General features: G+C 43.5%; 1 protein-coding gene across 5 annotated transcripts in view; it reads left to right on the forward strand.

The window, feature by feature from the left end:
• Positions 1-24,236, forward strand: part of Srgap3 (SLIT-ROBO Rho GTPase activating protein 3) — a 238,146-nt gene that overhangs the window by 146,690 nt on the left and 67,220 nt on the right. For all 5 annotated transcript variants that reach the window (XR_007106241.1, XM_047534586.1, XM_047534587.1 and 2 more), the window contains exon 4: positions 15,055-15,117. Coding sequence is in view for 4 of the 5 variants with exons in the window: in XM_047534586.1 (XP_047390542.1) it covers positions 15,055-15,117 (63 nt within the window). In the remaining variant the exon portion in view is untranslated. The remainder of the gene's footprint in view (positions 1-15,054; positions 15,118-24,236) is intronic.

The following is a 24,236-nucleotide window of genomic DNA, read 5'->3' on the forward strand; positions in this document are numbered from 1 at the left end:
AATCTAATAGGAAGATGCTGTCATTATCCTCATTTTACAGATGAGGAAACTGACACTGATAAACATGGAAACAGATTGGAATCCAGATTTGTCAGACTCCACAGTCCATACTTGGATGGTAAAGGCAGATGAAAAAAGAAAGAGAAATGGATCAGACACAATGTCCTTCCTCAGGGATCTCACAGCATAGTGTAGAAGGCAAGATAGGTGCAAAGCAGTGATTCATTCAAATGCAGCCATGAGGGATGGTTTTCACCATCAAAGTTTATTTAGAGGGAGGAGAACCTGGGGAGGTTAGGGGAACATTTGATGTTGGAGGCAGCATTTGCAGTGAGTCTGGAAAGATAAGGGTCTGTCACAGCTCAGGGTCCCTGGGAAGCCTACTCTCAGAGTGTATGGTGCTGGGGTATATCAGGATGGATTCTTGGGATCCTACATACAAAAGAAGAGGGAGGGAAGCAGGAGGAGGCAAGTGCAGAAGTTGGGCTGTAAGGGAGGCCTCAGCTGACTCCCTGGGGAGCTGTTCTGAGTGTGGCCAGGAGGCTGGGCTCTTACACTCTTGTTGATTGGTCATTGGATGTGGGCTGCCTCTAGGAGCGGGTGAGGGCTTGGGCAGATGCCACTTCAGCAGTGGCAGTTCCAAAGAGAGCTGACAGCCAGGGGTGTCCGTTGGCAATGCTTCTTGGGAGTAATTTCTCCAGTCCTGCAGGGTATCTCAGCAGGGCATGACAGCATCCTCAACAGATATGCAGAGAAAAGGAAGACAGAGGCTAGACCAAAGTGAAGGCCAGTGGGTAGACAAGTCTGGGTCCCCTACTGTGAAGAGGTAGACATTCTAGAGCAGAGGCTAGCGTTAGGGATGAATTCTGGTTACAGTTCTGTTTCGCCACTTTCCTGCCGTGCAAACTGGACCTAATCCTTCAACTCTGCATTTCATCATTTTCAATGTGGAGCTAATAGTAATCTCCTTCATTTGGTTGTTTTAAAATTAAAAAAAAAAAAAACAAACATGAAATGCCTTCCTGGTACACAGTAAACAGTCAATAAACATTAAGCTTTACAAGGATGATTATTGGGACTTGAGAAGGAATGTAGCACAACTTAAGATGGGAGATAGGATGGAAGGATGATTTTATTCAGGGTGCACAAGTTAAAAGATCAGAAATAAGAAAAGAAGTTCAGGAATCCACTCTCCAGTGACCTCTGGATCTTGGTAGTCTTGTCTTTTCTTTTATAACCTTTTACTTCTTTTTCTTGCCTTATTATATTGACTGGAACCTCTAGCCAGTACAGTTTGTAGGAAAGAGCCACCTTGACTTTTAAAAGGCGTGCTTCTAATTTTTCACCACTTGATACAACAACTCTAAGCAAATTAGAAATAAAAAGGAACTCCCATAGCCTGATAAAGGGCACTTACCAAAATCTAACAGCAAATCATCCTTCCTGAGGAGAATTCAGCAAGGTGGCTGCTTGTAAGATTAATATACAAAAGTTAATAATGTTCCTATGTGCCACCCATATCCAATTAGAAAATATCATTTCAATGCATATATTAGAAAACAAGAATGATTGAAAATTAATGCCATTGACGCTACAAATTATTCATATCCCAGAAGTTCTGATAAGGGATGCTATCCTTGTCATTCATGTATAAGTATTTCATAGTTCCTGTTGTCATTTCTTCTTTGCCCATGAATCATTCAAAATTATTTTTTTTAAGTCTCAAAGATTCTTTAAACCTTTCTGTTTATTTTTAATTTCTAACTTTATTGTATCATAATAAGAAAATTGGGTTTATAAGGATGCATACATATGTATATATGTATGTATATATTTATATCCTTATAATATCCTTATACATCTATATCCTTAAATACACACAAACATATATATATACATATACACATATATATCCTTATGTACATATATATTATATATATAAAACACACATATATACATATATATATTTTATATATATATATATATAAAATACACACACACACACACATACATGCGCGTGCATGCTTTTTTCTTTTGGTATTTTTGGGCATTGACCTTATCAAATATCAAGATTTGAAGTGGTAGTCACTAAAACAGATAATACTAGAGCATGGCTAGACCAACTTATCAGTGAAACAGAACAGAAATCCCAGCAGCAGAAACCTTCATATCTGAGAATGTGGGATATGGAAGTGGTATATTAAAAATCAAAGGGAAAATGACTATTTAGTAGATGGGCTGATTCAGTTGGTTGTAATTTGCTTATTATCTGCAGGAACTAATTTTAGTCACACACTACAACACACACACACACACCACACACACACACACTTTTTTAATATGGAAAAGACAAAAGCCTCTGTATTAGTTCACAAAAATATTTTCTACATAGATTATTAAAGTGCTAAAAGTTAAATAGCAAAACTTTGAAACTTTTGGAAGAAAGTATAGGATTTTCTACCTTTGGGGTAGAACAGGTTGTCTAAAGAAAACAATTTTTAAAAGCACAACTCATAAAGGAAATATTGATAAATTATTTTAAAAAATTTTAGTTGTAGATGGACATAATATCTTTATTTATTTTTTATGTGGTGCTGAGGATGGAACCCACTGCCCCACTTGTGCAAAGCAAGTGCTCTACCACTGAGCTATAGCCCCAGCCCAATAAATTCTATTATATAAAAATAAAAAAAATCTTTTATACAACAACAAAAATAAAGAGATGACTCAATAAATAGAAAATATTTGGTTGCATAAAATTAACAAAAGGTTAATACCCAGAATATAAAATCAGCTTCTACAAATTAATAAGAGGGCAAACAATCCCATGGAGACATGGGTAAGATGTATCAATGTGTGAGTCACAGAAAATGAAACTTACATGATCAAAGATATAAGAAAAGATGCTCTTACTTACTGGAAATCAGAAGAGGGTAACCCAAGCCTCAGGCACTCTTATATATTCCATAAACATGTAAATGGATCCATCTCCTTCAGAGAACAATTAGGCAGTTAAAGAACAATGAAGGAAGAGTGACAGACTGTGATCCAGCAATTTCACTTCTAAGTATAACCTAAAGATATTCCGGAGCTGGGTGGTGTACAACTGTAATCCTAGATACCCAGAATGCTGAGGCAGGAGGATTGCAGGTTTGAGGCCAGCCTCTGCAACTTAGAAAAACCCTGTCTTGAAATAAAAAATAAAAAGGGTTGAGGTGTGGCTCAGTGGTAGAGAATTTGCCCAGTATGCCTGAGGCCTTGGATTAAATCCCTAGAGCAAACAAACCAAAACAAAAACAGCAAAATGATATTCTAATTTATCTGTACACACAAAACTTTGTACGAGGATATTTTTGCAGTATTTAAATAAGCTGCACATAGTCATGCAATGGAATATTATGCAATAGTCAAGGTGAAGGAACTACATCTCTCAGTATCAATGTGGATAAAAGATGCAAGCATACTGTTAGACAAGAAAAGAGTAAAGTATGGTATTTTTATAAAATGGAAGACACAGAACAGTTTATATTATTCATATTTTCAGACACCTACATTATACAAATGTAGACTGTATAATACATACACTGTATAATTCAACTGCACCTTTAGCATTTTGCTTCCTAAAAATAGGTTTGAAGTAAAAATGCCAAACTCTTAATAATAATCTAATTTGGGTGGTGTGTTCATGGGTGTTCACTCTCTTTTATGCATGGTTTAGATATTGCAGAATTGAGATTAAGGGTAAAAATAAGGAAAGGTATGTTGGGATGGGTCAAGGAGGCCTTTGGGTGTCAGAGTGAAGAACTGGATTGTATTTTCTAGACATTAGAGATCCATCGAAAATTCTTGAATAGGGAATGAAGTGATCAGAGCCAAGTTGAAGGATGACTAATTTGACATATGCATTTGATGGCTTTTAAAGGAGAGATGCTAGACTGAGAGAGAGCAGTTACATGTTTATATATATATATATATATGTACTTATATACATATTAGTGATGAAAGGTAACCAGGGTGGGGTGTGGGTTACAGGAGGTTGGTATGGGAATGGAAAGAAAGGAAGGATGAGTGAACAGGTGGATATCAGGTTGATGGGTGAATGAATGGATGGATTCATAGATGAATAAATGAATGGGTAGATGGGTGAGTGGATGAATGGATTGGTGGATGGATGGACGGCTGAGTGCATGGATAGATGGCAGGTTGATGGATAGATGGATGGATGGAGAGATGCTTGAGTAGATTAGTGGGTAGGTGACTGGGTGGATGGATGGATGAGTGAATGAATGGCAGGGTGGGAAGGTGGTGAATACATGGGTAGAAACATTTTTGAAATGCCAGTACCATCCTTATTCATATCCTGTCCACAAAGTAAGTAAAACAGAAGATAAGATTATAAAATGATGAGGGATCAAAGTCTTAGGTCAGTGATTCAGCAGCAATGAACGATCAATGGTGTTTTTTTTTGTTTTTGTTTTTTGGTACTGGGGATTGAACTTAGGGGCATTCGCCCACTGAGCCACATCCCCATCCCTATTTTGAAGAGACAGGATCTCATTGAGTTGCTTAGTGCCTCGCTTTTGCTGAGGCTGGCTTTGAACTTGTGATCCTCCTGCCTCAGCTTCCTGAGCAGCTGGAATTCCAGGCATGCACGGAACAAATAAGCCTAACAACATCCGCAGTCACCTTGAAGATAACATAGAGAGGGAGAAAGCTCGAAACTGAGAAGCTTCAGATTTTTGTAGATCTTGGTTTTTCAGAAAGTTGGCTTTGTCATACTCCCCACAACAGGCAGGCTCTTGCCCCACCCTCAGCCATTATCTCCGAATCTATAAGAGATTCAGGGCAAAAACAAGACAAAACGGAGAAAGGAAAAAAAAAAGTATGCCGCTATGAGGACATAATAAAGAAAGATGAGCCTAGCCCAGCATTCCACTCCATCTCCTTCTGCCAGACACAGCCAGGGGTAGGGTGGGGACTTGGTCACCAGTAGCAGGAGATTCTGCAGAATGGCACCGAGCACTGGTTGTTATCTGATGTTCACGATGATCTAACACAGAGCCTTGTAAATACCATTATGCTTTCTATACCAAGGCGGAGGAGTATACATGTGTTAGAATTATTTTTAAATGTTTTTTGGGGAAAACAAAAGGAAAGGCTCTTAAGAGTTCCAGCTTTCCCAGTGGAGGCAACAGAGTGGAATGGTTGAGAATGTCACCTTTATTAACCCTATAACCGTGGGCACATTACTCCCCTTTCCTGACCCTCTGGGTCCTAATCTTCAAAGTGGAGTCTATGACAGTGCCTGCCATAAAAAGGTGAGAACGTCACCTTTATTAGCCCTATAACCTTGGGCACATTACTCCCCTTTCCTGACCCTCCGTGTTCTAATCTTCAAAGCAGAGTCTATAACAGTGCCTGCCATAAATAGGTACCATTTAAGAAAGGAGTTAGTGTTGGCCCAGCACATGCTATAGAATCAAGAAACAGTAGCTCTTATTGTTATTTTCCATAATGGTAAACATTATTACTTATAGTACTAGCATTCTTGTTAACAATGATTACAAGTATTATTCCTAATAGTAATATTTAGTATTATTGGTAGAAATTCCAGGAATTCCTATCCTGACCATATCAAGTCACTTGTTCATAGCCATTCCAAGATTTCCTTGGATTTTTCAGGCCTGTGTTTAAGTGACTCTGAAAATGGAGTTTTCAGAGTGAAGAAGGTCCCAAAGAGATGGTGGGAGTAGTTGCAGGGAAGGAGGGAAGAAGGCATGAGGCTGGGCTCATCGCTGCAGCACACTGCCAGGCTCCTGGGTGGGTGTCCCATGGCCCCCCACTGCCAAGTATGTCCAAGGCCTTCCTGCTTCCCTGCAGGCTGACATGCCAGTCCTGGCAAGAAGAGGAAGAGTTTGGGACTCAAATCTATTTCCAGCTTTTTGCAGGAATGAGTAATTGCCATCCGTTTGGAGTTGCAGCAGAAGGAGACATACATCAGTCTTGAAAGCCACAGAAAGGGTGTCCAGGAGCAGGGAAAAGAAAAAAAATGGAAGGGAGAGGGGAATAAAAACAAATATTGGGTTGGATATCAGGCAAAAACTGGGCTGAGGATGTTTAAAGGCAAGGGGTAGCAATAGGAAACAGCCTAGTTATTGGTGACTTAAGACACATCTAGGAGGTGGAGTTAGCTGCTTGGTGGTTGAAGCTGCTATGTTCAGGGGTGCGCTGACCTTCCAGGATGGGTTGGAGAGAACTGCTCCCTCTAGACGTGATTTTAAGCCTTTGCTTTGGAAATAAAATCACAATGGCTTTGGGAACTGGCCAGTGCATATACACATCATAGATTTAAACAGGGAACATCTGTGGGTCTTAAGTTTTGTGATTTTGATGAACAAAACAAGCCAGAGTATAGAAAAGCAGAGGAGGGATCTGTTGGGAATGAAAGAGACAGAGACTTTGTGTTTCCTATTGTTTGATTGGAACCCTAGAACTAGGAAATTCCCCAACATGAGAACATCTACTCAAACAGAGTGAGCAAAGAGGATCAGGCCAGGCTGTAGCAGGGCTTGATGAGACAGAAGAGAGGATAGTCATGAGTAATTGAGACTAAACTAAGACACCCACCTTACTTGCTGCCTGAAATTGTTCTAAAGGATTGTTTAGAATGGTTTCCTTTTGAGAAATGAAGCAGGGAGGAGCCTTGTCATTAAACCCAATATTTTAAGATAGTTTTATTTTTTAAGTATTGGTGTAATTTGTTTCCTGTTGCTATAATTGAATGCCACAGACTGGGTAATTTATAAAGAATAAAGGTTTATTCAGCTCATACTTCTGGATCTGTGAGGTCCATGATCGAGGGAGCTTATCTACTGAAGACCTTCTTGCTGCAGAGTCCTGAGATGGTACAGGGATCATGTGGTGAGGTAGCAGGTGGTACTAGCTGGGGTCTTTTCTCCTCTTAAAAAGTCACTAATGCCATCACAAGCACCCCACCCTCATGACCTCATCTAATTCTAATTATTTCCAAATACCATAATCATCTGACTTTGGAGATTAAGTTTCAACATGAGTTTTGGAGGGGTCTAGTAACCAGACTGTAACATAGAGAATAATTTCAGCATCGTAGTGACCCATCTTTGAGTTAGTTTGTGGGGGATACAGATATGACTTTTCAAATATAGTTCATTAAGTTCTAGGGCTTATAGTAAGGTTTTCTGAGGGAGAGGGTAGTGCTGGGGATGGAACCCAAAGTAAGGTTTTTGAGAGTTTTCCTTCAAAAGCATAATTAACCCTGTATTGAAAACTAAATCAAGTCACATATGGCAAGATTTTCATCATAAAGGAGCTGATTTCACTCAGGATCTCTATGTAAAGAAAAATTTTGTCTGCTGGTCCCATCTTGGCTTGACTTAATGTTTGTTTTGGCAAAGAAGTAAAGGTCAAAGGTAAAGGTCACCTTTTACTGCTCTCTAGTTTTGTACTACATCTGCACATCCGTGAACTCATTCAGGGACATTTATGGGGCTCCTTCTGTTATGGTTGGCATTATAGGAAGCAGTGGAAAGAGTTCCAGAAGCCAGGCTCTGTCCTTTAAGGAGTTTATGTTCTGATTGTTTGGGGATCAGTCCTTTTGCTAATGCCTACTGGGGGACTTTTTGAAGATTGTCTCACTCACTGGCTGTTTTGGTATCATTAAAAAAATTTTTTTTTTTTGTTAGTTGTCAATGGACCTTTATTTTATTTATTTATATGTGGTGCTGAGAATTGAACCCAGTGCCTCACACATGCTAGGCAAGCGCTCTACCACTGAACCACAACCCCAGCCCTATTTTGGTATCTTGGGACTGACATGAGTACAGATTATGTACTTATAATTCTTTCAAGTAAATCATCATGAAAATTTATTGGCTCCTGTAGAAAAGGTCCATAGGTAGATCTTGTTTTGACATCACTTGATCCAGACCCGCCCCTCCCAGGCCCTGACCTCTCCTGTGATAGGCACGGTAGCTGTGGGAAACAAAGAGGGTTCCTGTATCCTGGTTCAGCAGTCCCAAAGCAGAGGTGCTCTACAAGTATGGTTAGGAGAAGACTTCCAGGAAAGATTCTTTATTGGATCATCCTGGGACATATTTCTCTCTCTGGAGACAAGGCACTGGAGTACCCTAGTGAGGCCCAGTCTCTTGCCTGGTGAACCATCTTGTATGGCCAGGTAGGCAGGGGCCAGTCCCACCCACACCTCATTTTCTGTTAGCAGAAGGAGGAGGAAGGGAGACGTAAGAGAGGACCATCATGGCTGGTTTGTTCTTAGCAGGGAAGATGGGACAAAGAGGACTACACCTGCTTGTAAGCGGGGACAAGGACCAGGGATGCAGATTCCTGTGCAGATGGTGAGAAAGTACATCAGACAGGTAGGCAGTGACAAGGGGGCTTACCCTTCTTGGCACTTTCCCTGTCACCTGGACTTATCTCCATTACATCATTGCAATGGCTTCTTTTCATCTGTGTGTATGTGCACTAGGCCCTAAGGAAGCAGACCATAGTAAGTCACCCTGAGTGTCACCTTCGAAATCAGACCAACCAAAATCTGAATCCTGGCTTTGCCACTTTCTGACTGTGCATGATTGGACAGGTTGCTCAATTCTTCTGAACCTCAAGCTCTCCTGTGTTAGCCAAATGGGGTTGTTAGTAGTATTTACCTTAAAGTCTGAAACTAGATAATGTATGGAATTATACATTATATTGGACAATATTCAACAAATGGAAAATTCTCCATAAATGCTAACTGCTGCTGCTAAAATGATACTTTAGAGCAGGAACAATGTCTCCTTTAGCTTTGTGTCTTTGGTGCCTGGTTAAGGTTGTTATCTACTCTGTATTCAGTAAGCGTGTGTGAATGAAATCAAAGCTACTGGCACAGGAGGAGACAGTGGAGGCAGAAGGATGGGCTCAGGGTGCACCGTGTATCTGTATGGGCCATGGTATTGAGTCTGCTATGATGCAACAGGACTCGATTTCAGGAGTCAGACTCACCAGTGGCTCTCAAATGGTGGGATGCAAGAATACTTGCTGAAGAGGCACACTTAGATGTTCTGATTTAGCAGGTCTAGGATTGTCATCTTTAATGGGCACCAGAAGATAGAGATGGCCAGTCCCTCACCTGAGAGATACCCCTGCTTTCTGGGTCATTATTCAAATATTTCCATGGGTCAGATGGAGGGCATGACCAGGTGGAGGGCCCAGGTGTTGGGTCCAGTGGCCAGCTGAAGAGCACAAGCTCTCTCCAAAGGGGCCACCATCTTGAAACAGTGGCTCAGAATGCGGGGTCACCTGGAATTTCCAGAGATATTGAAAATCAGGGCTTCTGAAATTAAGGGTCATATATTTTCCTTCATATATGGAAGCTAGAGAGAAAAAAGGGGTAATCCTGGGAAATGATATCAACCAAGTTATTTTGTTATATTGTATGCATGTACAAATTTGTAACAACAAATCCCACCATTGTGTACAACTATAATGCACCAATAAAGAATAGAGAAAAAGATAATACCTTGTTTCAAAAAAATAAGAACTTACAAGAGAACTTTCCTGATTTTTAAATGCTAGGGAAATATTTAGATTTTCTAAAAGCACTGAATAGCCAGGCAAAACACATCTGCAAGCCACAAAGCTGCCACTTGCAGGCCTTGGTCTAAAGCAGTATTTCTCACTGAGGGGTGACTGTGTCCCCTAGGGAACGTTTTAAAATGTCTGGAGATAATTTGGGGATGTGAATAGGGCAAGATGCCAGTATCGAATGGGAAGAGGCCAGGGATGCCGCTGAACATCCTGCCATACAGAGCATGACTCCCGTGACACGGAGTTATCTGTCCCTAAGTAAGTTAACTGGGTTTAGTTGTGGGTAGGAGACAGACACTGAAGAGAACTGCAGGCACCTGCCATCATGGTGCCTGGTCTTGAGGTTGGTGAGTCTCATCTTACAGGCCTGTTTGCAACCTCAGGGAGCCATGGCTGCCTCACCAAACCTTCTTCAACCTGATGTGTAGACGTTTTCACTGTCCACATGCTTCCTATGCAGCCAGGAGGCTGCGTGCTACCTCCAACCTTGGGAGGCAGGAAGGTAATTAGAAAAACTTGGGCAACAAGCGCTCATATGCTGTCACTTGGGTCCCCAAGGGCCGGGTGTGGTAGCCTGCTAGAGATCAGGGTTTTGGCCTTCTGTTCCTGGTGGAATGTTTGGGGTTCCTCATTCAGTAGTTTTGGGAACTGTTATTTAGAATATTTCCCTTCCCAACCATAAAATAATAACGCCTTTGAGTCCTGTGTAGCTCAGTGGCTCCTCACTGAGCATTTGCTCTGTGGCCAGCCCCGGGCTGGGTGTGGGGAGGTTGATGAGCAGAGACTCAGGCAGGTTCCATCTGGTGGCCTATAGTCCTGTTGAGGAAACACAAGAACAGACCCACAGCCCCACCCCATTTGTTATGGTTTGGCTATGAGGTGTCCCCCAAAAGCTCCTATGTTAATGTAGGAATATTCAGAGGTGAACGGTTTTGATTTGGAGGGTTGTAACCTAATCAGTCCATCCTTGTTTGAATGGATTGACTGGGTGTTAACTGCAGGCGGTTGGGGTGTGGCTGGAGGAGGTGGGTCACTGGGAACACACCCCGGAAGGGTTCATCTTCCCTGCAGCCCCTTCCCCTCTCTCTCTCTACTTCTTGGCTGTGATGAGCAGAGCAGTGCTCCTGTACCACACCCTTCCGCCATGATATTCTACCTGATATTAGGCCCAGAACAGCGGACTCAGCCAACCATGGACTAAACCTCTGAAACCATGAACCAGAATAAAATAAAAGAACGAAACATTGTTCTTATCAGATACTTTGGTCACAACAAAGAAAAGCTGACTAACCTTCTAGTTCACCCTCCGTATACCGATGTTTGCATCTTCATGAAGCACAACCCTGAACATCTGAACATCATGGTCTTTGACCACAGAACCTTCAGTTCTGCTCTGAAGTAAGCCAGTGCTCCGTCAGACTCCACCATCTGGCCCAGTCTTCCTTTCCTACTTATCTCCTCCTCTCTTTGCAAGCCACTCTTTCTACATCCCCAGTCTCCTGCCTTTTCTTTGTCTCCCTCTCCTCTTTCTGCTATCTCGAAGGCTGTCTCTGGTCATCCATGCAAGGTGGGATGGTTCTGGGAGCACACCTCTCTATCACTATCTCTTGCATTCCTGGACTTCCCTTCTGCCTCCTGCCTTATAATAAGGTGTGTTCTTGACTTTCTTCCCCACCATACTGGGAGATTCTTCAGGGAAGAGTTAATAAAAGATTTGACTGTATGTCTTCCCTTCTCTGGACAGCTTCCTAGTCTCCTCACTGGCACCTCATGGGTATTGATTCATTCTGTTCTGCATTTTCTCAGGCGCATCATTTGTGCCCCATACTGTGCCACGTGTTGCCATTTGTGCTCTCTTTTTACAACCTCACAGGGACTCCATGACACCTGTGATATCACACCATTTTGACAAATAAAGAAACCAAGGCTTAGAGGAACTGTCCCTTCATTCACTTACAGATTCATTCAATAAACATTTAATGAGCATCCGTCCACTCTGCGACAAGCTCCATAGCATTGCAGGGATGCAGGAATGTGGCAGTGAGATGTTGCAGATGGGTGCCAGGAAGCACACTCTGAGACAGCTGAATTTATCATCTAGGATGGCTGGGGAGCCATTGTGGGGTAACCCATTGGAAGTGTGGGGAAAGGGACAGGGAGATGGGAAGGTCAAGTGCAAAGCAGATGGCCTAACTAGAAACCTTAGTCAGCCCTATGGGGCATTCTAACGAGGGAATGACCCTTCAGAACTGAGACCGGAGAAGCAAGTCTTATGCCCCATACTTAACAGTCTTTGAATGAGGTCACACCCAGAAGGATGTCATCTTATCTTGGAAGGTCATGCCTGAAGGACACTTTTCAGCTCAGGACTGTCTGCCTGCACTACTTAGCGCATCTGGGAGATCTGAGAGAAAGTCTCCTTGTGTTATGGGGCTTACATTCCAGCAGGGGAAACAAAGGACGAGTGAAAAAACAAATAAACAAGCAAGATGTTTGCACCTCCCCTCATAAATGCAGAAAAGACAAACAGGTTCTCATTTTATAGATGGGGAAGCTGAGATGCCAAGAGGTTCACTGAATGAAAGCCTCACCTCCAGTCCAGGTCTCTATGACTCAAATCCACCCCACGCCACTGCAGAACCAGGCCTATGCCGAGCATAGCAAGGCTCAGGAGTCAAGCCAAGGAACTGGGACTTGATCCTGTGTACATTGGGGAGGCTTTGGAGGGGTGCAGAGAAATGTATTTCTAGGAAATTCTGGCATAGACATGCAGAATGGATGACCGACTCAAGGAGACAAGCTGTGGGGACTTTGTTAAGATGCAGCTTCAGAGACTTGGGTCTGTAATGATGATGTGCTCACTTCAGGAACTGGTGGGGGAAATGAGGCTGGATCCCTGAGGATGCTTTTGGCTGCAAGTAACAGAGAACCCTAGCTTACAGTGGCCTAACCAGTAAAGCCACAGAAGTGAAAGTAGACTGGGAGGCAGGCTGTGGGTTTTTGGTTCCATCAGTTACTCAGGAGGTCATGAAAGGAGTCAGATTCCTTTTGCTCTGTCATCCTAAGACAGCTTCCTCTTTTGGTCCTAAGATGCCTGCTGGTAGCAATCAGGGCTACATGCTTTTTTTGCTAGCACTAAATAGAAAGACTAAAACCTTCTCTTTGATCATGTAAGTCCTTTTCTTCTGTCCCAGGTAAGTTATATACTCACCACTGGACTATAGCAACACAGAAGGATTCAGAATTTTGGGGGAGGGATGGGATCAGCTTCCCTGTAAGAACTGGGCTGGAGGAATGATGGCTTCACTAGGAAGCAGGAAAGGCTTCCCATTGGAGGGAGGAAAACCCCATTGCCTGCTACTAATAACAAAGGATTGGACAGTTTGAAAACAGCACACAGTGAAAAATTAAAGAGGAGAGATTAAAAAAAAAATCAGACAATTCCAAAAGTTCTAGTCTACAAGCCCAGTAAAATATTATCCCACTGGCCAAAATTGAGGAGATAAAGAGAGTTTGGTTTTAGGAGTTCATTTTTGGATACTTAAATTTTGATGTAATGAGGGGACAGCCATATTGGTTTGTACCAGTTGAAGATAAGAGTCTTTGAACTTGGGCTCAAGGTTATGTAAGATGGGACCCAGAAGAGAGGCCTATGGCAATGGTGACATGGCTTCTGGTCACTGAGAGGTGTGTTCTGATGTCAGGGACTTATGGTGGAACCAGGTAGGGAAGGAGCTGAGAAGGCACAGCTGGAGTTATTCTGAAGGCAGGACTTTTCCCAGCAGGGCTGCTTCTAGGATGGGGTCCCTGACTGACAGGGATCCCTGCCTCTGTGCACAGTGACAAGGATAAGACACTGGAAGCAACCTAAATGTGCATCTCTAGAGAGCTGGTTAAATTTTATGATGCCACTGGTATATGGAAGCAGCAGTGTGAAAGAGCTATCTTAGCTGCAATAAAAAAAATCTATCAGATATATCATTAGATAGAAAAGCAAGATGCAGAAATTTGTATAGTATGCTCCCATTTGTGTTAAAAGAGAACATATGATATCCAAATGTGTGCTTGCATATCCACGGAATGTTTCTGGAAGGCATCAGAAGAAACTTTTCATAGTTCCTCTGGGAGGGGTTCTGGGAACCTGGGAAATTCTTCTCTTCTTACCTTGTCAGCTGTTGGGAGTTTCTTGCACCATGTGTATTTATTACTTATGACAAAAATTAGATCATAAAAATAAATACATAAGCAATGTCAGAGATGTTAGTGTGCCTGAGGACTGAGAGGAGGCCGTGGAAGGGTGTTGGAGAGTCTGGAGTCAGCAATGGTAAGGCACACATCATGGGGAGAGGCCAAGGGGGAAACTGAGGCAATGAACGGCTCAGAGAAACACAGAGAATAAGAGGTGGGGGTAGCTGGTGGGTTCCTTGAGCACCATTGTGAAAGCAGGGACATTGTTGAAGACCCCTCGTTAGCTCTATAAGACTCCGCTTGTTTTTGTTTGTTTGTTTTTTGCTTTTGTTGTTGTTTTGGTACCAGGGATTGAACCCAGGGTGGCTTAACCACTGAACCACATCCCCTGACCATTTTTATGTTTTTTTTTTTTTTTTTTTTGAGACAGGGTCTTACTAAGTTGCTTAGGGCCTCCTTAAGTTGCTGAACTTCGCTTTGAAACTGAGATCCTCCTACCTCAACCTCCCAAGCTGCTGGGGTTTCAGGAGGGTGCCACCACACCTGGCGCACTTCACTTTTGAGATGTGTCCCCTTTTTTTAGCCACTGGAGTTAGAAAGGCACCTAAACAGACTTCACCCCCAGAGCTTTAGGCTATTTGTCGGATCAGATCTGATGTAAGAAACAACTAACTTTAGCTAATTCTTGGTGTTCTAGGCCCAGAAGCTAAGAGACTGGGCTGTAGGGTAAGAAGAAGGAGCCCAAGAAGTCATTTTTCCAGCTGGACATGGTAGCACATGCCTGTAATCTCAGTGACTCAGGAGGTTGAGGCAGGAGGATCGCAAGTTCTAGGTCAGCCTCAGCAATTAAAAAGGGCTGGGGATGTGGCTTAGTGGTTATGTGCCCCTGGGTTCAATCTCTGGTAACCCCTGCCCTCCCCCACCAAAAGAAATTAAGCCTGGCACAGTGTATATGTCTATAGTTCCAGCTACTCAAGGATTGTAAGGCCATCCTGGGTAACTTAGTGAGACCCTGTTTCAAAATAAAAAGATAAAAGGGCTGGGGTATACCTCTCAATGGTACACCTAGGTTCCATAACCAGTACCACACTTCCAGTTTTTAATTGATGCATAATATTTGTACATATTTATGAGGTATAATATGATAATTCAATATGTGTATACGATGTGTAATAATGAAATTTGCATTTCCATCTCCTCAAATATTCATCATTTCTGTGTGTTGACATTTGTTCTTCCATATTTCAGAGTAAGGAGATTGGCCTGCAGATGCATGAGGAGCTCCTGAAGGTGACCAATGAGCTCTACACAGTAAGTTCTGCCTGGGTTCACTGCTGTTGGGGACCGGGTCACTTGTCTTCAGTACCCAGAGCTGGAGGGAGGCAAAACAGAGGTCTGGGATGACCCTGGGCATTTTTGCTGTGTCTTGTGCTGTAGTCACAGTGGGTCATCATGTCAGGCTGTAATGACTCACAACCCCAGCTTTTAATTCTTTGCGTCTGAGGTGGGGCCCAGGATGTTTATAGTTGGTGAAAGTTTACACGAGATTCAAATGACCTGCCAGATATGTGATGTGAAACCACAAAAGCAAAGGACACAGAGCTGAAGCTGGGCAGCCTGGTGTGAAGCCTCTGAGATTGGACATGTGGACTTAAGAGCGAATGGGGCCATTCCTTACTCACTCTAGGACCTGAAGCAGGCAGGCAGTTCAGGTCTTTGTATCCTCACCTGCAGGATGGTGCCCCATTCTGAGGATGACATGAGGTGTTGAGCATGTTAGCATGTCTTGCTGTTTCCAGGGGATGATTTCAGAATAGCAGTGTAGACCAAGGCTTGCTATGGACTAGGAGTCAAGATTCAACTGCGCTTGAGCTGGGTGTTAGAATTGAAGGTGGCCAGTGAGTGGGGAGCACAGACACCCTGGGCTATGGTGCAGATGCTCACAGGCTGTGCTTTGAGCAGGCTTTGACTTCCTTGGAGAGGAGCATGGGGAGCCCCATACATAGTCTTGGGGTTAAACACCAGGTCTCCCACCTTCCTATGGCACTCAGAGTAGAACTTATGTTTTAAATACATAGGGGATCTTTATAAAGCTTTTCATTAAAAGTCTGTCTGAGTGGGAAGAGGATTCTGTTGCTTAGATGACATTTGAAAATCTCCAGAATGAGGGACCAGAACTGTGGTCTGTGTGAAGCCCCTTCTCTTTGGTGTTGCTTCTGTGTTGACATCCTGTAGAGCCAGCAGGTGGCAGACTCCTCAGGGGCTGAGTGCCTTTGTCCAGGTCCTGGATCTCTGCTTGAAGGCCTGGAACTTGGGCAAGGCATTTACTTTTCTGGGCCTCAGTCTCCCAATCAATCAGCAAAATGAGTATAAGTGTTCCTAAGTAAATGTTGATGCTTGAAATTCTTTGAATCCAAGTTAAGGAGTGAATCTTGAGCCCTAGACAATTTTCAGTTGGATCATTCTTAGGGTAAAGGAAGAATTGCTGCTTGATAATGCGAACATTTTGTATCAGCCGGTCACTGAGGGGCAGAGTAGCCCACTGACTTAAAGCACAGACTCTGAAGCCAAAATTTGGGTTCAAATTCAGTTGTTAAATAGAAATAATAGTAAAGTTGTCCCTTGGTATCAATAGGGGTTTGAACCAGGACCCCCTGTGGATTCCAAAAATCTGTGGATGTGCAAGTCCCTTAGATGAAAGGGCACATTGTCATGCATTCTCCTTTGTATTTCAAACCATCCCTTGGTTACTTATAATACCTAACACAATATAATGGTATGCAAATATTGGTTATATTGTATTGTTTAAGGACAAGAAAAGACGTATTTACATGATCAGCACAGATGCAGTTTTTCCAGATATTTTCAATCTGCAGTTGACTGAATCCTTTGATGTAGAACTAGCAGCTGTGTCGCGGGGTGACTATACCTACTTACTGTATGTTCTTTTGAGAATGAAAGGGGATCTTGTTTGTAAAGTGTGTTTAGACCTTAAGGACATAGTGGATCAGGGGTTAATAATGTTACTATCACCATCACCATCATCATTATCTCACCCTTCATGAGATCACTTTTCCCCATAGCATTCTAATACCTGAGCTCCACATCCCAGGGCCTCAGATCCACTGGGGTCCCTGTCCTTCCCTGCACTCTCCAGCTGTTCTCCTCTCTTTGGCTCTTTCTCCTTTCTCCTGCTTCTTTACCCCTGCATTTCCTCCCTGTCTAAGATTGTCCTCTTTCCTCCTCTGCTTCTTTGTATCATACTCATTTTTCAAACTTAGACCAAACCTCAATACCTTCCAAAAGGCACCACTATTGGGTTTTGAGTTCCTATGGCAGTTTTCCAAAGATCTCTTGGTGTCAACACCTCTCCCCATGTTGGAATGTAAACTCCTTGGAGTCAGGTCTTCACTGGGTGGTATCACCGCACTAAAGGCCCAGAGGCCCACATTGAATAGCTATGTGGCGTTGGGCTCATCCTTCACTTCTATTTCACCTGTGTAACATGGGACTGGTCATATTTCTGCAATTTGTAGACTGGGCAGTGCCAGACTGTTGTCAGGGATCAGGAGGATGGTGGCATCTCTCTGTGACCTCATGGTGCCAGTGCCTAGTGTTGGGCCCTGAGTCTAACAGATGCTGCATACACAGCTGCCTGTGGGCAGGAGATGGGGCAGCACCTCCCCAGCTGTTTGAGGACCTCAGGGTACCAACAATAGCCCCTCAAGATCATTTATTCTCTTTGTTAAAAAATTTTTTGTTGTAGATAGGCACAATATCTTTTTTTATTTTTATTTTTTTAATGTGGTGCTGAGGATCAAACCCAGTGCCTCACACGTGCTAGGCAAGTGCTCTACCACTGAGCCACAACCTCAGCCCATAGATCATTTATTCTTGACTGCACACTGAGGCTTAAGTACATTTGACTCTCCAAATCTGCAGATTCTGCATCCCATGGTTTCAACCAACTGAGTATAGAAACAATTTTTTTCATTATATCAGTTCTGAACAGATTCTTTTTTTGTCATCATTCACTAAACAATAGAGCACAGTATAACGACTAGCATCACATGGTGTTAGGTGGTATAAGAAATCAGTATACAGGAGGATGTGTGTAGGTTCTTTGAAAATACTAGGCCATTTTAAGTAGGGGACCTGAGCATCTGTGGATTTTGATGTGGTAGTTGCTTGGAACCACCCTCCACAGATAATAAGGGACAACCCTAGTCAAAAGCATTAAATTCAAGCATTTGGGGCTGCCTTCTCTGGCCCCAGTGCTACAGTAGGGCACCATGGAGGATCGGGAACATTTCGGAGTTGGTCTTTCTCTCACAGTCTTACCCATCTTTGGGAAGAGGGATGTATGTATGAATAAATGAAAGGAACTGATTTTGCCTGCAAGGAGTGTAGTACCTGGGTAGAGAGATGGAGTAAAGTATGTGAAGAGGTGATATAACCAAGACAGGACTTAGTACTTGCAGACACATGGGCCCACATGGGAGACACTGAGCAGCCCCGGTGTGGAGAACATGGGGCACACCCAGAGCTGGCCTCCATGAGGCCTTCAGTGCCTGTTTCTTGAGTGAAGACACGAGAGGAAGAGTGCAGAGGTGTGAGATTGATGATTGAGAGGAAGAGTGGACAAGAGAGGAAAAGAAGGACAGGATTCAGAGAAGCGATGGCCCCAGATGGGCCACCCTAATCAAGGTGGACTTGAGCTTGGTGCCTTTGGAAGGGTAGGAATTAACCCATTAGGTCCCATCTTACCATTTGTGGAACACCTAAAAATCTTAAACTGAGCAACAAATGTACCACTATGGTAACTTTGAAATAAATATTTATGTTTTTAGAGTTCTGTTTTTTTTGAGAAAACTACTAGGTGAATGGTTAGTGATGATATTAATATCATCAATGACATTAACATTATTATTAATAATAAATTGTACAATAAATAGCCTGTAGATTATGATCTACAAATCTGTTTTAATGCACCTGTATCAATTTCATTGAAATATTTCCAGAGTTGAAAACTTGAGACTTAATGAGTTGAAGAAGCAGAGGGGAAGAGAGAAAGAGAACAGGAATTCTCAGTAGAGTGTCACAGTGGAGCAAACTGATCACACACAGATGTGGGTGTGACTTCCTCTTGCACTGCTTACCAGCTTGGCCAAGTGGATTAAACTCTGAACCTTAATCTCTTTGTTGTCAAAACATGGATGATAATGACAACAACTGGTCCTTTAGTGAGTGCTTAGGGTGGATCTCACACTGTATCAGGTACTTGTTATGTATTACTGAATGAGCACTCACATTTTACAGGTAAAGAAACCAGGGCACAGAGAAGTAAATGACTTGTTAAAAGCCTTTGTAATAGTTACCAATTGCTGTGTAACAACCACCTCAAAATTCAGTGACTTAAAACAGCTGCCATTTTTTTTTTTTTTTTTTTTTTGCTCATGATTCTGTGGTTGGCAGTTTGAACTGAGTTAAACTGCAGCCACCCATGGCTGCATTCTTCTGGTCAGTTTAAAAAAAAAAACAAAAAAAACAAAGTGAGCAGACTTCACAGGCAAGCGCTTTCCAAGCTTCTGCTCAGGCCACATACACTAACCCCCATCACCAAAGCACATCACAGCCTAGTCCAGGGGCATGGGGAGAAAGTAAGTGCCCCTCTCAGTGACTGTCACTGCACAGTCACAATGAGAAGGGCTGTGCTGCTGAAATGCCTGGAAGTATTGGGCCCCCTTTGTGAACTGTCCACCATGGCCGTGAGTTGCTGAGTGTCCCCCTGCCCTCTACCACCGTCGTGCTTCATTGCTAGAGTCTTCCAGTCACCATTCTGGTTATACAAGTCTTTTCAGACCCCTTGGTTCCCCGGCCCAGCATCATGACCATAGTAATAGGAATTGATGATGTAGAGAAGGGATGATCCAGGAAAGCCCATTCGTTTATTTTTTCAATGTTCTATAAAGAAGGAGGGGGTCTGTGAGGGGAACTTCTGGGCATAATTGTGGGGGGTCTCTCAGCCCCATCCCACGTGGATGAGAGAAGGGTTAACTGTCGGAGGATGGTTTTGACTGTAAATCAATCAATTACCCATAAACTTATCTACTCAATAAACACACAAGAATCAATACTCCTTTTAAATGAGAGGAGGCATGACAGGTCTGGCCAGACCAGCTCTGGCCTCTAACAACATGGAGTAGCCCAACTCTCTTTTATTTATAGACACACAGGTAAAGGGGCCCAGAATGGGAGGAGCTTCTTCTGTGATGAACAGGATAGGGTGGAGTTAGGGGAGCCATTTTCTCAGGGACACTAGACAGTGAACTGTCTGATTCCGTTAGATAAGGATGGCTTCCCACATAAAATGATGATGGAGATATGTGCTAAAGGCCATCTATCACCTTCCTGAGGGGAGAGACTCACCTCTATCTGGGACTAGGAAGGATGCAGAGGAGACTGCAGGGCTGGGCATTTTGTTCACTTATTCATTCACCGATTCACTCATAAGCCTTCCCTCTGCCCAGTCCTCATTACATTGAGGTGCACCCTTCTCTGAAGCATGCTAGCACATGTATGTGTGCGATACACATTCACACGTACATTAACACGAATGCATACACACTAGCACAAGCATGTATGTAGGTACATACTCACATTTACACATTATACACTAGCACACATGCACACATTAGCACAATATATGCACGTATATGCACCCCCCACACACACACACACTTCACCTCTTTTTCCCTGAAGTCCCATCAGTCTGAAGCAATATAGCCTTTGATCGTTTATTGGCCTGGAGGAAAAAAACAGCAGGGAGTGAGACTGTGGGCCAGCAGCAAAACCAAAACAAAATAACAGGCAACCAAAATGTTTCACTGTGTTGCCATTGTTCAGCTAAAAATATGCTTAGGCTTTCAATATATTTCTAGAACATGTAATACATCTGTTGTGTTATAACCAATGGGTACCCCCATTGCTCCCCATCCCTTTACTTGGTAGCTCTACTCCAGGCCGGCCCAGACGGAACCTCTGGGCCTTGGTCAGAGAAGCATGGGAAGGGTCCTAGAGTGTCCATACCCAGCAGCAGCTGGTGACAGGTAGACACTAATCGGAGTAATGAGTGGGCTCTGCCTTTTACAGATCCAAGGCTTGATTTAATTGTACTGGGCTTGGGCATTGAAATCCACTCGGGCCTCCAGGCAAATCTGTGCAAATGTATCTCCACCTGATGTCTACCCTCAGGGATGCGGCTGGTGGAGACAGCCTCAGACTGAGAGCTCAGGAACTGGGATTCTTGTCACAGGTCCTCCCCATGCTGTCTGTGTATCTTTCTAGAATGACCTTCAGGCAAATCCCCATGGTTTTGACATAGCATTGGAACCCTCTGTCACTTACTTAATATTTTTCTTTTAATTGCTCACACTCACTCCCCATCCTAATTAAGTAGTGAAAAAGCAGCCATGTGTACTGGAAAGAACATAGGCTTCTGTGGCAGATGGGCCTGGCTTCAAGATCTTGTCAGGAAAAGCCTCAGAATCCAACCCTTCCCTGGAATATGGGGGGGGGGGGCGGGGAGAATATAGGGGCATTACAACTCATCTCTCTAGATTGGATTGAGGCGTGTGGGTGCCACCGAGAGTGACCCAGTGCCTGGCTAACATTAGTGGTAATCATTGTGTCTTTAACAAAAGAATGAAGCATACATAATTCTTCCTGCAAAGTTCTGAATCTTTCTTCTTTTCACAACCTCCCTTGCCACTGTCCCAGCTGAGCCCCAGATACATTCTGACTTAGAAGGTGCCACCACTTCCTGCTTGGCTTCCCAGCCTCCAGATCTGCTCGGTTCTGCATGTTGCAGACTTGAGCTAGAGGACTTTCCTGGTAAAAATAGTCTCCTTTTTAAATTTAGAATTAGATCATACATGCACTTGAGAAAAAACAGCATCAAGAAAAACCCTAGCAGTAATTAAACAGTGCAAAAAGATGCCCTGAAAAAAGTTTGTCTTCCATGCCTCACTCTCTTACCCCCTTATGACCTCAGTTACTAGGTTACTTGTGTCAGTTAGCAGTATATTCTGGAAGTATTTTATTCATCCATCAGCAAGCACGTCCTTTCTGCAGGAGGTGGTATTATTACCATTCCCATTTTAGGGATGATAAATCTGAGGCACAGAGAGGTCAGGTAGTACACTCAGGGTCACCCAGACTGTGTGAGCCTGAGCCAGTCTGTGTACTTAAGTACTTGCCTGAGCTACTTAAATATATTAAACTGTTTATATGAAAATTTGTCAACCTCTCCCTCAGTGTTCACAGAGGATTGTTTCCAGGATTTCCTGCAGATACCAAAATCTGGAGATGTTCAGTTTCCTTGCATAAAGAGGCACATTTGCATAGAGCCTATGTACATCCTCCTCTCTACTTTAGATTACTTATAGTACCTAATGCAATGTAAATGCTATGCCAATAGTTGTTAGGCTGCATTGTTTGGGAAATAATGACAAGAAAAAAATCTGCCTATGTTCAGTACAGATGCAATTTTTCTCTTAAATGTTTTCTACCCGCCGTTAGTTAAATTTGTGGAACTCATGGATACTGAGGGCCAACTACACTTCCATATATTTCTTTCGGGAGAAAATAATATCTCATGTGGGCGAATGCAAGAATGTGGTATACGTGGGAGGGTGCCATGAAACTCAGGCAGCATCGCCCAGTCTCCCAGGTGCCTGTAGCACAGCTGCAAAGAGGCATTAAACACACATTAGTACCACCCTGAGTCTTTCCTCCTGAGGCACCAGAAGGATCCCAGGAGCATTGAAAAGGGGTTCATAATACATTGGTGATGCTGAAAATCATCTTGTTTACACAAGTAATTTCCTTCTCATGTGCTGGGAAACCCTGACCCATACAAGTTAGCTGGGTTCTGGTCCTTGATTTCCTCCACCCGTGGGATGATGGCAGGGAGCTAGAGGAAGTCTGAGGCTTCTTTCAAGCTTCTGTCTTCATGCTACTCCATCCAGAAGGGAGACAAGTGGCATGTCTCAGATTCAGGGCAGGGCAGCCCTGGATGTCACATGCCAGCTAGGGTGACTGCATAGTTTCATCAAGTGATGGAACTGATCCTCAGAAGACCTGGGAGATGAGGTCCCATCTAAATAATTCCTCACCTCTTTCAACTCTCCTGAGAAGACACTCATTCACTTAGAATATATTTACTGGTCATCAGCTGTGTCCAGATGATGAGACACTATCACAATGTCTTAGTGGGAGTGTGACACAATCTGAAGGATCAGGGAAGGTGGGGTGGGGTGATGTACTTTCTTGGGCATCACAGAGGCAACAGAGAAGAGATGGCATTTGGGAAGCCATAGGGGAAGCACACAGGACAGCAAGGAAGGGAGGCTCCTGCTCAGCCAGTCGATATTGTTCACCAAACCACTGCACTAAGCTTGGCCAGCTTAGACTAGGACTGATACAGGTAGTGTGTGGTGGCTTGGAGGAAAGGAAGTCTGCCTTTGGGACTCATTCAGTGGCTAGGGACAGGAAATCCAGCAAACTGACTGGTCTCATCTGTTTGGTGCTGCAGGAACCAAATACCTGAGGCAGAGTGATTTATAAAGATCAGAGATTTATTTGGCTTATAGTTCTGAAGTCTGTGAAATTCAAAACCATGACCCCAGCCCCTGGTGAGGGCCTTTGTACTGTATTATCTCCTGGAGGAAAGCAGAAGGTCAAGGGAGGTCCAGATCAAGATGGCAGGAGAGGGATGAACTCGCTTCTGTAACAAATCCTCCCAGCACCATTGCACGGGGGAATAATTTCCCAACACTGAACGTTGGCGGACACATTCAGACCATTGCGCTGGTTGTGCACAAATGAGAGTCTGTGGAATCACCTGAGCAGTAGCAGGCAATAGCCGGCTCCAGATGCTCACACCCTTGTTTCCTTGTCTGTATCACCAATGGTGTATGCACTCTGAGGGTAGAGAACCCCTGTCCTCATCCTGCAGCATTGAGAACACACTTGGTACGGTCCCTGGCACACAGCTCTCCTTCCCCCTCCAATTAGTATACTTACTAGGCCCAAAACAGTAGAACCCACCTCCCCACTTTAGCCTTCTCTTTCCTTCTTTCCCTCTCTGTCTTCCTTCCTCCCTTCCTTCTCTGCTTCCTTCCTTCCTCCTTTCCTCTCTTCCTTCCTCCCTTCTTTCCTTCTTTGTATGGCCCCACATGGTAACTCCTTTTGGTTTTCCTCTTTGTGGGCTTCATGATCTGGCAGGCTTCTCCCATTTGGTGACAGAGATGTTCCCCGCACTGCAAACTCTCTTCCTCCCAGCTCCTCCACTTGGTGGAAAGAGAACACTCCCTTTCCACTGTTCCCAGCAAAGCCCCAGGGCACCTCTCATTGACCTGACTGGGCTC

This window comes from Sciurus carolinensis, chromosome 19, assembly GCF_902686445.1.
Source record: "Sciurus carolinensis chromosome 19, mSciCar1.2, whole genome shotgun sequence".
Lineage (NCBI taxonomy): Eukaryota > Metazoa > Chordata > Mammalia > Rodentia > Sciuridae > Sciurus > Sciurus carolinensis.